General features: G+C 32.2%; 1 protein-coding gene across 1 annotated transcript; it reads right to left on the bottom strand.

Moving 5' to 3' along the window:
• Positions 1 to 3,731: 3,731 nt before the first annotated feature.
• LOC112049530 (endocuticle structural glycoprotein ABD-4) lies at positions 3,732 to 15,313 on the bottom strand. Its single transcript, XM_024087501.2, has 4 exons — positions 15,213 to 15,313; positions 6,752 to 6,876; positions 5,435 to 5,609; positions 3,732 to 4,138 (listed from the first exon to the last, which is right to left on the bottom strand). Exons 1-4 carry the CDS (start codon positions 15,213 to 15,215, stop codon positions 4,040 to 4,042), a joined length of 402 nt encoding a protein of 133 aa, XP_023943269.1. The 5' UTR covers positions 15,216 to 15,313; the 3' UTR covers positions 3,732 to 4,039.
• Positions 15,314 to 15,497: the final 184 nt, after the last annotated feature.

Raw genomic sequence — 15,497 nt, 5'->3', positions numbered from 1 at the left:
TTCATGGTAAGAAACGTGTTAAATGGTTGTTTGTTCTTGTCTGGATACACAAAATATTAATATTGCGTCGACTTTACAATATATAGCAAATATATTGCGCTCGTTCACAGTTAAAGTGTCAAAAGTTTGTTAACAAACATTGTAACACGTTAATCCGTTATATCTACTCATACTGTTGCTCATAATAATATTCATTTATATAAATGTATGTAAATGACTTTTTCATCGAAAAATAATATAATTGGTAGGAAGGAATATAAGGAACTAAAGATGAAATAAAGACTATGCTTTTACGGATTTTAAAGTTCTTTGGCTGCATCTCAGGAAGTCAGGATTCAATTGATCGGTTGGTAGTGCAGGACCAACCCGAAGGGAGAAAATTCAGAGGCAGACCACCACCCCCTGGACAAATTTAGTCAAGGCAAGTGGTGGAGTGTCCCCGTCATGCAGTCAATCGCTAAAGGTGGAGGAGCATACAAAGCGTCGCTCATCGCTGCAACCACGACTACTCTGCCAAGAGTAAACGATTAAGACGAAGAAAATTTTTATAAATATTCTGTAAGAACAAGCCGTTGCGTAAAATGCAGGTATGTTAATAATAATAGTACAATATGATATAGTTAAGTGCGGTAAGTTGAAAATTACAGCCGAGGCAATATTGCAAGCTCGAGCTGCAGGCGAGAGCTAAGTAAGGAAGCAGAGCCTGTAATTATCAAAGCGCACATATGTCATACGATGTTTTATAACACATTTGCGAGGAAACACACTTTGAACACTCTTTCTGAAAATGAATTTGCATCTTTGCCTGTTTTTTCATAACTATGATGAAATTTTGATACGCTTGTCATACATTACGATATTCAAATTGGTGAAATAAGAGATACTTTACGAGCTACTAGAGATACTTTACGTGAATAAGATATTTTTTTAAAGTAATCGTATCAATTTCTCCTGCACTAGACTGGGTGGTGGACTATTGGCCTAACCCCTCTCATTCAGAGAGGAGACTCGAACTCAGCAGTGAGCCGAATATGGGTTGATAATGATGAATTTTAGTTTTCTTTATTTTTTTTTTGTTGTATTGTATGTATGTGTGCGTCAAAATAAACAATTTTTTTTTTATTTCTTTCTTATGACTATGATTAACCTAAGCCTGCCAACCTGCAATGGAGTAGTGTGCTGATGATTAAATGATAATTTATTATAAGAACCCAGGCCCTTAATGTTAAAGACATACCACACAAGCTTTAGTCTAACCACTTGATAAACAAGGCAGTATTTTTTTCATACCACCTATTCATTATAGCCTATTCTGAAAAATCAATTGTAACAATAGGTAAATATTTAAGCACATTATTAAAGCCGATATCCGTTTATGTTCTCATCAGTGACCTTGTGTTCACGCTCACTCCAAACAGGTTACATTCGTTACGCGCGCTACACACCTTCCTTTTTAACTGTACAGTTATATCTAATTGAGATTTCAATCGAAATCATAAGAAGAAAAACCGGACAAGTGCGAGTCGGAATCGGACAAGTGAAGGTTCTGTACGTAGGATCATTGTAAATAGTTCAGAAATTGAATTACGCATTTTGGTCAAGCTTTACTCGAATTTTAGACCGCCTGTTTTCTTAAGTTTTATTTTCAAATGTATAGTTTTGGCATATTTTTCTTTTTTTGACTAAAAACGGACGTTTTAACTGAACAGCTGGCCTATTTTTAAACTTTGAGTAATGCACGATGCAGCATAGAATTTATTCATAAGTAATATGCACGATGAAACGGTGCATAAACTTGTGCATATATTATATGGTGGATGGAACGTGGATATAGCTTGTTTGACATTGTGATTTTAGGCAACAATATGAAAAATATGATTTTTATTGACTGATTGTCATACTAATAGACCAAAGTTAGTGAATAGGCCAAAAGTTAGACTGTACAATTAAAACTGCATGTCTGTAGCTCACATTACATGGAATGCTTACAACGTTCCGAAGCTTGCGTGTCGAAGACTTTTGCTTTCCACTTACACTTGCGTTTGGTTTCTTGGAAATGATGTATTCTCGTCATTGTGTTTTACAATGACCCAGTGAGACTTTTGCTTATATTACTTATTATGTTTAGTGGAGATAACAAATAAAAGAGATTATTTCTGTAGATTTGATTCGTATAATTAGCGTGTTACATCTTTTTTTACTCTAAATTTAGATATCGAAACAAACTTGTTTGTTGTTATTATGGACTCTGTTACGTTACAATAAATTCCATATACCTACTAATATTATAAAGAGGTAAAGTATGCTAAAGTAACAAAAACCTTTATCATGACCAGCTTAAAAAAACAACATTATTTTCTTACTGTAATGACGTGCTTCTAGCAAGTGTCTAAAAAAACAAAACTTGAAGTGCACAATTGCACATACAAAACGAAAGTTTGTATTGTGAACCCCATCAATCCTTCTATATTATTTATTTTATTTAATACTATGACACACCACAGTAATAAAAAAAAACAAGCAAAACAGAAACATAAGAAGTAGAATACAAAAGGCGGCCTTATCGCTTAGTAGCGATCTTTTCCAGGGAACCTTAGGCTTAGGAGCATATTAGGACAACTGTAGATATATTAATAAGCAGATGATGTCGTAGCCAACAACTTGTGATCGGATTGACGTAATAATGTAGGTTTTATTGATAAGGATGATCGATCTATTCGATCATAAATCTATCTTTAATTCTTGTGTCATGTTAGGCATTGTCTTTGTCACCTTAAACACTTTGTAGGAAGTGACCTCAACAATTAACACGTAGACATCAACAGTTTTATCAACAACAGTGGTTGACAAACGTGCTAATAACCATTTACGTCACGTGAACAACTATTGGATGGGTTATAATAAAATTGTCTTTAGGTATTACAAGCCGATTAAGGTCATCCTGACTTCATACCTTGACCTTTGTAATTATGAATGAGTATAATATTAATGTTAGATATAGAACCTTAAACCTTAAAGGTAGCGCGTGTACAGGCTTTTAAAATACACTCCATCTATACATATATAAGCCACTTTAGCGCAATTGTTTTATGTGTACACTTTGTATTTTCTTATGTAAGAGTAAGTTTTGATGTTTAGACCAACATTGTTGATTCTTCTTAGCGTGTTCCCACTATGTGGGGTCTGTTTTCTGGCATAATTTCGCCCATTTCGCCCGATGTTGGGCAAAAGATTGTTAGTTTGCTTTGTTTGATTGTATTTGAGTAATATTGAAAATGAAAATTGTATCTTACAAGTAATTTGCTAATACCTATAAACCTTCTAGTTAAGGAATCAGGCTCTATTTTTGAAATTCGATTAAAAAAAATATTTCATTATTAAAGTAGACGTTAGGTCTACAAATGCTTCTAGAGAATTGTGATAATATCAGTAGGTGCCTCGATGTTTATGTGATATATTTTTCAGTAATCACGGAAAAATATAAACTAGCTGTCATCATGGAAAAAATTCAAGTTCCTTTCTCGATTTTAAAAATTGAAAAAAAATATAAAAAGTCTATATAAAATATGAATCTCACTTATTACATTGAAAACTTCGAGACCAAAACATTACTTTCTTTAAGACGTTCATTCTTGTTCATATTTTTCGGTGGCTATACAAAAAAAAAGTAAGCCAAAACCAAAACAGCATTTATCAACCGATTTATAAATGTCACAAATAATAAAACACAATTCTATCTGCAATGCATCTTTGGCACTGAATTTGCTTTTATTAAATAAATAATAAATATCATAATCATTTCTTTTTCATGCAAATCTTATCTATCACAGTTCAATTGTTGAGCATATTATATTTTTATTTGTTTTTTATCATGCTTCGATTACAAGATTATCGAGTACCATTTTGTTAACGGGCGTTTGTTCTCTTTGACTTTGAAACAACATTATGTACAATAAAACCCCAGAACAAAAGCGTGTTTTCAAAGTGGTACAAGCGTGTGTCGTTGTATAATTGGTTGGTCATCGGCCATTTGGTTGTCCTAATTCCTTGACGGCGGCGGTGGAGGAAGAGTCGCTAGATAGTCCAGTGCCTTTTGAATTGCTGGTGGTATTGGGGGCGGCGTGGGTAAATGTGCACCCTGAAATAAAACATATGTATAATTAGAAAACGTAGAATACTAGTAATAAAAAAATCATATGAGTATTAATATTTTACATTCACATAAGTATTTATAATAAGTACATATTTTAATATAATTGTTTGTTACGCTTCGACGGTCATCACAAATTTTCCAATTAGGTAAATCTTTAAGGGGACAGAAAATAATATATTTAATTACAGTATAAAACCTTGAAAAAAGTTCACCTGATATCAGTTACACAAAAAAGTGCTACACTTAAACGCGATATTTAGTATCATATAATGTTCTATACTGATAATTTTGTAGACATCGGTAATATTGCCGTGAACAGACTTAAAATTAAATTTGTTTAAGATTCATCAGCTTTTACATATAATGAACATCTGTGTTAATTTAAATGAGATAACCTTGACATTCTCGTCAGGCGAGAAGAGAAGAAGGGTTACATATTAATTAAAGAAATAAATTATTTATGTGTAGTTCGATATTTAATATTTGATGTGTCACGCTTTGCGAGGCCACAATTCATGTCGGCAGCCTATTCAATATTTACTAATTAATATATTTAGAATTATCATTGAATAATCCTAATAATTAACATCCCTTTAAAGTCAAATTAAACTAAAAAGAACATAGACAAGTATAAATTAAGCAAAGTATTAACGCTTCATAATTGAATACTGTATGCATTATATTTTATTGCCAGCTCATAAGTAAGTTGTACGAGTATGATCCTGCCTATTTGAAAAGATGAGGCAAGTCTGAAAACTGTTTTAAATAGCATATACAAGTTATAGAGAGTTTTTGTATATTTTTTTAAAGATTTGTTGAGATATTAGTTAACTTGAATTTATTTAGAAAAATTACATGATTGAAACGAAACTTTCTTACTGACAATTTAACGATCTTTAAATAAGGTTGTAGAGTGTAATTTTATTAAACTTATTTAGCATTTATTAAACTTGACCTCTTAGTGTGTTTGGGTCAAATCTTCGAAACAAAAGCTGTGTTGGTCTGATGATCAAAGGTGGTAAAAACTCCTCAACTAAACAAGTTGAATCCATCAGTTTGTGCTCATTTGTCTTGGTAAACATACTGGAACTACATATTATAGCATTTGTGTTCGTAGCGGCACCTGGACTATCCTACAATCAACGCTGCATATTCTTTTGAGGAATGTAAATATGCTGAGCTGATACCCTTTCCTAGATTATGCCACACATCGCAGGTTCATTTCAGCTAGGAAGTTGTGTAGCATAATCTGTTCTTCAGAAAAAAAAATAATAATAATACCTCTGGCTTAAATCCATTTTCATCATCAGCGACATAGTTGAGACTGATCACAGTGCCATCAGGCGCTGTATAACTGAATGCACCCTGAGCTACTATGACGTCATTGCTGTCTGGACCGCTTCCCTTCTTCAGTGTGCCGGTCTCGTCTGCTTTGATACCATTCTCTGTTTCGTAGCTAAAACGAACGAAATCAAAATAAATCGTTTAAGTACTTTGAAGAATATGGTACTTTTAAAGAGAGTTGTTAGAAGTATTTTATCGTGTCATATTTGTTTATTGGATTGTGGTCATATTCCACAATTGGAGTGCAAAATGAAATTATAATTTTATGGGCCATTTCACCATCTTCTCAGCGTCGAATAGGACGTAATTTTTGTCACTTTCTTATTTTATGCCAAATGACAAAGACAAGACTTGTGAATAAGCTATCCGATACTTACAAAAGGTGGTGTATTAATTTTAGGGCCGGTAGCGGCCCTAAAATTATGAATTTATCTACTCATTTTAGAGAGGTAAAGTTTGTGGTATTGTTAGGGGGTAAAGTTAGTGGTATTATATCTCTGGATCTACTGAACCCATTTTGATTTTTTTTACTACTAACGAGCCATGTTATTTGTGAGTGTAAAATGCTATATTTTATCTCATATTCCCACGGGAACGGGAACTACGCGGGTAAAACCGTGAGGTGTCGGTTAGTAAATAATAAAAATAACTAAAACCCATTATTAGTAGTAATTTTCAATTTTTTTCTTATCGTTCTTATTTTGTTAATACTGTTATATTTTTATTGTTTTGGTAATCATTGTGTCTATAATTTTATTTCCGTAAAAACAAATCAATTAGCACGAAATCATAAAGTCATAATCCAACAGATTGACAAACATGTATTGTGAAATGTTGTTTTGACATCATATTGAAAATTTTGATTTCCTATTATGTATTTGTGTTTTTAATAACACTTTCATAAGTTTATCATTAAACATTCGATGAATAATATTATAATATAAGCTATAATATTTAATACACATATTGCAACTTTGACCGTTTCTTGTACCAAAAATACGATCACTTTGCTGAAGTTTTATTTTAATATATCTTTATTTATATTATTTTTGTGAAAATTTGTATTATGCAATGCTTAAGCAATTTAGTAAGGAACCAAGTAGACACCAGTGAGATTTACTTAGTTACATTTCTAAACAAGCTTACCTACACTTTATTATTATGTCTAATTATAAGTTACGACGCGCTTGTCTTAAAAACGCATTGCCTTGCCTTAATGGTGTAACTACAGGTGATAGGATACACAGACCGTACCTGTAGACATAGGATCCGTCGGCTTGCTGATCAAACTCTTGTTTAAGAATGGCAATCACTTGATCTGCAGGCTTTTGTGGTGCTGAAGCGGCTATCGCTACCACGGCGAGGAGAATTATGACTCTCTGAAAATAAGAAAATCAAATGAATATAAATAAATGTTTACAGTTATTGCTTATTTTTTTGCAGAGCATTTTTATATTTGAAACATATATAGCCAGTGAAGAAATTTTAAGGTTTTAACACTAAGGGCCAGTTACACCTTCTGATAAATTTTGGATTATCAACGAATTTCCACAACAACAACGATTGTTCACGAATATAAAACGTAAATTCATTAAAATTTTAAGTTATTATTATTGTCTAAAATAAATATTATACGAAGATTCGTACGCAGAATATATACTTTGCAAAAACAAAACTTATTGCATAATTCAATGATAATACATAGTGTTTGAAGAGGTTCCTAAATTCTTTCCTCGTTACGATTTTTTAGTATTCTAATAGAAAGCGTAAAATCAGAATCAAAAATTTTATATTCAAGTAGGTACCTATAACAATAGAATCTGATGTGGCCTTAAATATTGTCCTCGTTAGGATTTTTTTGATATCCGCTTAGAAAACGTAAAATCAGAATCAAAAATTTAATAATCAAGTATTACTACAAAGATTATACAATGAATAAATCCACAAGACACAGATTTGCAGAAACGCCTAATTTGTATACCATGCAAACATTACTTAGCACTGATTTAAATTGTTTGCTAACATTGGTTGCTAGGATTTATAATAAAAGTCACGTTTCCAATAGAACATCCTAATTATAAATATTATTTTAAAATTTTTATTATCCATTATGTCAGTCTGTATACAGGATCAGGCTGCAGGCAGGCCAATCCAATAGCAGCGAGGAGTACGGCAGGGAAATGTAATCTCCCCGAAGCTTCGCCGCAATGGAATACATCTTTAGGCTTCTAGGCTGGAACGGATTTGGCATCATCATCAATGTTGAATACATCGTTCAACTAAATTTGCCAACGATATGGTTATTATGACCATGCTGAACGACCTCAGGAGGGTTTCTACAAAAATAATAAAACTATAACTAATTACAAAGATAACTAAACATATTTGATCTATTAATTATATTGATTAGCAGCTTTATTTTTTAGATTTTTTGGCGAATTTAAATTTTGAAAATTGTATCCACATTGATGTTTGCGACTGTACTCATACAAAGACCTTCTGACACACGCTAATTGTCACCTCAAAACAAAACAATTGCCCGTAAAATTTAGTTAATATTAACCTTCACATAACTTCACATAAGTATGATATAACTAAACTATAAAGTTCGTCTTAAATACTTGCGAATACCGCAATGAAGTGTTTTTGTTCACAGTAGTGTAAGAAACGAATTTGAAATTTTTCGCAATTGTTATTATTTTTGTTCTAGCTCTTAGCTTCGATCACTATAAACCAAATTAATTAAGTACAATATAACGTTGTAACTACGTGTAAAAATAAAGGTAAATTAAATAAAAACTCATTTTATATTTTTTGACCACATCTCAAATTGACCTTCTAAATATTGTATAGTATATTGTATTTTTTGACGGCGTACAGCAATATGTACATTTTTTTTTTTCAGAAAAAATACGCGGTCATGTTGATTATCATATTCTTCTGATGGTCTTTATTTTATGCATATTTTTGGAGTTTATTCTCATTACGCTGCTCCTATACGTGTTGGTGGGCTTAAGGTGATAAGGTTTGACTCTAAAGGTGCTTTTCATGAGCATTCATGCGAATGTTACATCACAGAAAAATACGAGAACATGTTGGCGAGCATCCTATCGAGCGTTCTGGCGAGCATTCTAGCGAGCAGGGTGCTTGGAATGGAAACCTTGAATAGAGCGATCGCTAGAATTCTCCAAATGTTCGTAGCAATATTTGGCTCTAAATAAAATATATTTAAATCTAACGAACATCTGTAATATATTTTTGCACAAAAGAGAATTTACTTAATAAGTACCTTTTTGATGTGCAATAAAGTGGTTTAAGTAGTCTATACCTACTAATCCTATAAAAAGGTTAACTTTTGTTGTTTTGGGTTATTTCTGGATCTACTGAACCGATTTAAAAAAAATTTTTTTTACCACTACAAGGCCACGTTATTTGTGAGCGTCATATGCTACATTTTACCCCCGTGTAGACTACGCGGGTAAAACCTCGGAGCGTTGCCTAGTAAATAAATAAATAAATAAAGATTTCCTCAACCGTGTCTCACTCTGTGGGAGATTATACGAACTCTTTAGCAAGAAACTTAACGCAAGCGCTTGTTATTGGGATCTGAGTATAACGTTCAATGTACCGTCGTTAGATGGAGTTACTAGAAACGTTTTACAAAATTAAATATACATTTTTACAAGAACACTTATTTCCATGATATTATTGACAACTCTTTTTCATTTTGCAAGGCAAACGTTTATCCGTTTAAAAGTAACTTTTGTAGATGCTAAGCTAAGAACTTTTGCATACAAACACACACAATACGGTTTTTTTGAAATATTTTTGAAAATATTAATAATTACTAGCCGACCATTCCCGTTACCGTGAGAATACTAGGATAAAATATAAAGACACTCACAAATAATATAGCTTTTTAGTGGTGAAAAAAATTTTAAAATCGATCTCTGATCGTCCATTCCTGAACATATTCGTAGGCCTCTTGCAAAGATTGTTATCTTTTAACGATTTCCAAACACAGCCTAGAGCTGCCAATAGCTAAATATCGTGCGGTTAGGCGCAAAGAAAGCGACCAAGGTCACTAGGATGTTTAATAATACAGTATACTAATGATGATTATGATAAATGTATCAAGATATGTTCTATTTTTCATCTTACGAGTATGTTAACCGGTTTTCTATACAATTTTCCGGCAATAAGTTTATAAAATTTTATATTACTTGTTTGTTACAGCTCTATAATTCTATATAATTTATATGCGATCGAAATCAGGTGTTTCATCTAAGATGACATCGTGATATTTAACGCTTTGTAATTTTATATATAAAGATGCTTAATATGTATGAACTATGAATATAGATTACCTACCTATCAGCGGCGAAGAGTTAATGCAAGCCAATATCCGCCGGGTTACCTTTAAAAATCCATGCATATCCATTGTTGTACTAATATCTAGATATATGAGAAACCTGAGTTTGAATTTTGTTTCCTTTTGGTTGGACGGCTTACTTTCATCTAAATTGCATCCTTCGCCACTGCTACCTATCAGTATGCAACTCGAACTTTACCCACACTTAACCTTTACAGTAACAATATTATTTGTAAGAAGCATTAGTCTAACACAAAGACCTTTAATTTGGTGGTTCACGGTTTTGGTGGATCGTTAGGAAATTAGACTAGACTAGGTTCAGCAGTAGACGTCCATTGGTTGACAATCATCATCATCACATTCTCAACCCACATACAACTCACTGCTGAGCTTGAGTCTCTTCTTAGATTGAAAGGGGTTGTTGGGCCAATAGTCCACCACGCTGGCCCAATGCGGATTGGCAGAATTCACACACGCAGAGAATTAAGAAAATTCTCTGGTGTGCAGGTTTCCTCACGATGTTTTCCTTCACCGTTTGAGACACGTGATATTTAATTGCACACTACTGATAAGTCCCGGACCGGATTCAAACCTACGCCCTCCAGAATCGGTGGCAGAAGTTATATCCACTGAGCTATCACGGCTACACGGCTCAGCAGGGGCCAAACAGTTCTATGATTATTTTCTTATGAAATTCGAGATAACCATAAAATGTTATATGTTTAGTTTATGATATTTTAGGTAATATTATTAAAATAATGCAAAATTAGTTTATTGATTGACTGAAATAATTTGTTTAGATTTGGCTACTTTTAGTACTTTCTATTGAATTTTGTGTAATGTGCTCTATCTGCATTAATGATCTTCGTTATTACAACCCACCGGATATCAATTTGTAAGTGTTGACGTTTTAATATCCTTCAAATGAATGAATGGAGGTGTTGATATAGAAAATGTCACTGATAACACTTGACCAAGCGTGCCAATAAAATAGCAATTTGTCTGGTGCTAAAAATTAAATTCATTAAAATGTTTTGTTTTACTGATTTTTAATTCGGTCTTAAGAAAAATAAAAAAAGATCCACACTACATTTTTTATATTATCACTTGAAAAACTCATGAAAAATTCAGATAGCATTTTAGCCATAGAGCCATAGAGAGGCACAAATGTACAAAATAATGTCAAATTCACATAATTATAAAAACTAGTCAAGTGCAAGTCAGACTTGACCACCGAGGGTTCCGCACAAAGATTTTTTTTTCAAATTTGGAAATAGAGGAGTTTTTTTCAAACTTTATCCAAAGTGTTAGGTATCAAAAATATAAGCTCTAAAGTATTTTTCGTTGTTCTTCTTTGTATTTTTTTAAGCTTAACTTAGAAATTTGATTTCCTCAGTAGAATTCGCAATATCTCCCTGCGTTCCTAAGATTAAGGTTCTTGACAGACAGGCAGGGAGATAACCAGATGGATAAAAGTGATCCTAAAAAGCTTTCGTTTTTTTTTTTCATCTGTGGAACCCGAAAGATAAATTGGAAAATCATAAACATTTATTTTGGTTTACACTAATGCAGATGTTTGTACAATAACACAGTTTTGCAATAATGAGCTGTGGGAAAATGACACAGAATTTGAGAATCGCTTCGGCGAGACAATGTCCGACATGCTAAAACAAAAGGTATGTACGCCTAATTAAGCGCTCGCACGCCTTTAACAAAACACAGGGACGGATTTAGATCTTTGAGTAAAGTTTCATTACAGTTCAATTATTCATTAAATTGCTTTATTAAAATCGGTTTACAAACAAAAAAAATATTTTAAACTGGTCACTCACTCTGGTCGTTTTTGAAGAGACTTTAGTTCTTTCAGAAAACTTTTCAGTCAATCCCAAAGGAGATGGTCCATTTCAGGTCCACTCTTATACCCCGGATCATTAAAATTTTAAAATTACAAGGATTTTATTAAAATTTAAGTAAGTGAATAAATCTAACTAAATAAAAAAATTAAAACCCAAGTTGAGATAAACCAAGATGGCGCCTATGACATGACAATTGACAGCAAACGTCAAATCGACTACTGCATTGAAAACGTCATCAATCCGCCATCATTACCCGTATTAGTGTCGCATTTCTTGGGAGAAAATGAATATTATTTCGAAAGAATTAAAGTAAATTCGTAGATTTGTATAATCAAACCTAGTTAAAAAAATGTTTTCTTTTATTTCTACCAGGGTACAATGATCCTGGGCTCCATACAATTTTGGACCATCTCCTTTAATGACTATGAAAATTATAAAAAAAATATGAATTATGTATATTTTATAAACTTAAAACGCAAAATATAGTTATAATTATAATTTTTGTTTCCATTATTCCTGTAACTAAGGTTAGCATATCCAAACGGAACGATTAGCAAAGGTTAGTTAGTACTGTGGATGCGGCAAATGCACAACACGTTACGTAAGTCTCGCGCGACAAAACACTCGCCCTCTGCAATAGTGCATCTTCTAAGGCTGCCTACAATCGACTATACAAGTAAGTACTGCTGTATAAATATCCAAAATGTAATACTATTTAATAGTAGTATTGAATACCAAGTAATTGATCTTCCTTAGAAATACAATGGGGATTAGGACTAGGTTTAATTATATGGTAAATAAGGTCAATGGTAATTAATTTATATTTAAAAGCAAAGATTGTCTGGATATTTGCAAAATAAATAAGATTATAAAATTTCAAAATCTATTAAAAATCTTTCATCGTAATTAGGTGAAAATTCCTACAGTTTTAGCCTTCTTACATTAAATGTGACATTATTCAATACATGAACTATACCTACACAAAAATGCACAAATAACAAAGATACCAGTAATTTTGTTTGAACGCCCATACAAATCTAACGATTGTTATGACCTACGACGTCATTAAATCGTACCATTTTGTATAGGGCGTCTTTCAGGGATCCGTGGCAGCGCCGCAAACCCTTTAAATCCCTATAGCGCCGAAAGTAATGATCTCAGATACCCTGTTACTTTTACAAAATTGCGTTACTCTTAGCATACTCCTAATTTATATACATTTTTTGTCGTCATCGCTATTGTTTTGTACAGTATTGAAAATTCACTTACTTCATGTAAGCTTAGGTTAGTGCAGTGAAAACGCCAAGTTTGTCTGTCCGTAGGGACTAGTGATAGTGACTCTACTACCGTTTCGTAGGACAAGTAAAGAGTCAATATCTCCTGAAGGTGTTTTGGTTTAGCAGTGAAACATAATTACCGTTACCTTGTTGCTCTTTTACTTATAGAGAATATCAAAATAAAATATTTGACCTAGCAAATGAGTACAAAATTCGTTTTTGGTATTATTACTAGTAGCATTGTAATAACTATTCGTTAACAAGTCCTTTTTTGGAAATCGGTTAAAAGTTTGAGAAGGAATAGAGAATTCCTGAACTTCTTTTATTTAATATGTAATAGCAGTATTTATTTTATCAAAATGTAATATTTGGATAAAATAAACATACTAAAGTTAATAAATAGATAAACGTGTATTTTTGTCCTGGAAAAATATATGGTTCCCGAAGGTTTTATAAAATACTGAATTTCACGTGTTCGAAGTCGCGAGCTTCCACTTGTTATAAATAACCATAGAATATACAATGTCTAGCCATCTTAAACATAATACTCACACATTATTGTTTTATACTATTAAAACATGAATATGAAAAATATGTAAATCAATATAATTTTCCATTTATTATGCCCATATGTGGAAAATATATACAAAAGGCAAATACCGATGAGATATCTATATTAACATTGGTATTGATCGAAGATCGAATATAAATATTATTACAACATAATAATTATGTTTGCCATTGTCAGTGTGAACATAAACAATTAATGTTTTATTTAGTAAAATTTTAATAGTAAGGTAATTATTTTTTAAATATATTTTTAAATATTTTTTTCAGTTATAGTAGACAAGTCAAAAAATTATATATAAGTACAAGTAAGTAATAAGTACAAGTAAGTAACTAACTTCCGTTCTAACCAGGATACGTTTATGAGAATAATATAAATAAGTATAAGTGAATAATAAAAACTAAATCACAAAAAAGGTAATTTTTTTCTCGTCAAACAGTAATGATTCGATTCAATGATAAGCTTATTTTCTTTTACCATTTGTAGGAATGCCTCAAAAGGAAAATGCCTTATAGGATCATCAACGTCTTTCTGTCTGTCAATCTGTCACTTCGCTTTTCCTTAGAAGCATAGTATATGATAATAATACTCGCATCTGACCGGGTTTTTTATTGTAAGTTTTTAAAATAAATTATCGAAGATATAAATATCTATACCTACCTACCTTTACCTACCTACCTAGTACCTAGTACCTACTCTTAGGGTGAGATTTGACCTATAGACATTTGCATCTTGTGGACTTTAGCACGTTGGTGGCTGCATGAATGCAATGTAATGTAACAGAATTATGCATTTTGTTGAAGATGCATGATTATAATATTTACTACCATTAGAAGCTAGCTTGACTTTTGCACCAACTCTTAACAAAGGCCAGTCATACATTACTTATTTTGAGCTAAACTTCAACTGTTTTGTATTTTTCAACTTTATTTCTATTTCAATAATTTTCTATCAATATTATGTATATATTTTTTATAATCTACATAACTTAGAATAAATCACATAACCATTTCTATTTCTTCTACACCTGAAAGGTTAAAAAGATTTATGTAAGCAAATATGAGATATTTGGGAGGGTCGAATTAGTAAAATACCTATATATAGTTCTACTCTCAAGTCATGTAAATTAAAGAATTTCTTTGGTGACTGTAACTTAGAAAAAACCTAATTTATAACGACGGTCGTATTACTTCACTAAATACAAAATTAGTAATTTAATTATAAAATAAATAAAGGACATAGTACCCAAAGTATACGTTTCAAGACAAATGTAGACAACATATTGCTTTGTGAAAATAATATAACATATTAAAGAAAATACGTTACGAACTGCTACCGAACACCCCGCGGTTTCACCCACGTAGTTCCCATTCTCGTGGGAAAACGGGGATTAAATATAGCCTATGACGCTCACAAATAACTGTATAAAATAGCTTTCCAGTGGCAAAAAAAACAAAATCGATCCAGTAGATCCAGCGATAATCTCTTTCAAACTCACAAACTTAGATTTAAACATTGTTTTTGTGTGTTATTACTACTTGTAGATCAGTAAAAAGCACTAGGTCACCTACTTAACGCCAATTAACACAAATATAGGTCAAAGAAAAACCCAATTAACATACAGATGAGTAAGCCTACTTACCATTTTGTATTTATCCGTGTGCAAGGATGCGCAAAGTATATCCCATGTGGTGGCGCGGCGTACGCCGGATTGTACTTAGCATGAAATCACCTGTCCCTTTTATAGAGACGCAGGTTTGTCTAGCCATTGCATACAAGCAGGGGGAGCTGCAACGACAGTAAGACACAGGGCCGCACTTGAACGCGCGATCATTTGTAAGTTTATTGTTTTACATCTTTACATATTTTTGTTTAAAAAAAAACAAATCAGAAAAATAGTTAAACTTTATGTACATTATATACATTA

This window comes from Bicyclus anynana, chromosome 7, assembly GCF_947172395.1.
Source record: "Bicyclus anynana chromosome 7, ilBicAnyn1.1, whole genome shotgun sequence".
In the NCBI taxonomy this organism is placed as follows: domain Eukaryota; kingdom Metazoa; phylum Arthropoda; class Insecta; order Lepidoptera; family Nymphalidae; genus Bicyclus; species Bicyclus anynana.
The sequence above is the reverse complement of the archived record's forward strand: the minus strand, read 5'-3'. Positions and strand labels throughout refer to the sequence as shown.

Coding starts and splice junctions, on each gene's coding strand:
- LOC112049530 (XM_024087501.2), bottom strand. Junction 5,610..6,751: donor GACGGATCCTATGTCTACAG/GTACGGTCTGTG, acceptor CGTTCGTTTTAG/CTACGAAACAGAGAATGGTA. Junction 4,139..5,434: donor AAAATGGATTTAAGCCAGAG/GTATTATTATTA, acceptor GTTTTATTTCAG/GGTGCACATTTACCCACGCC.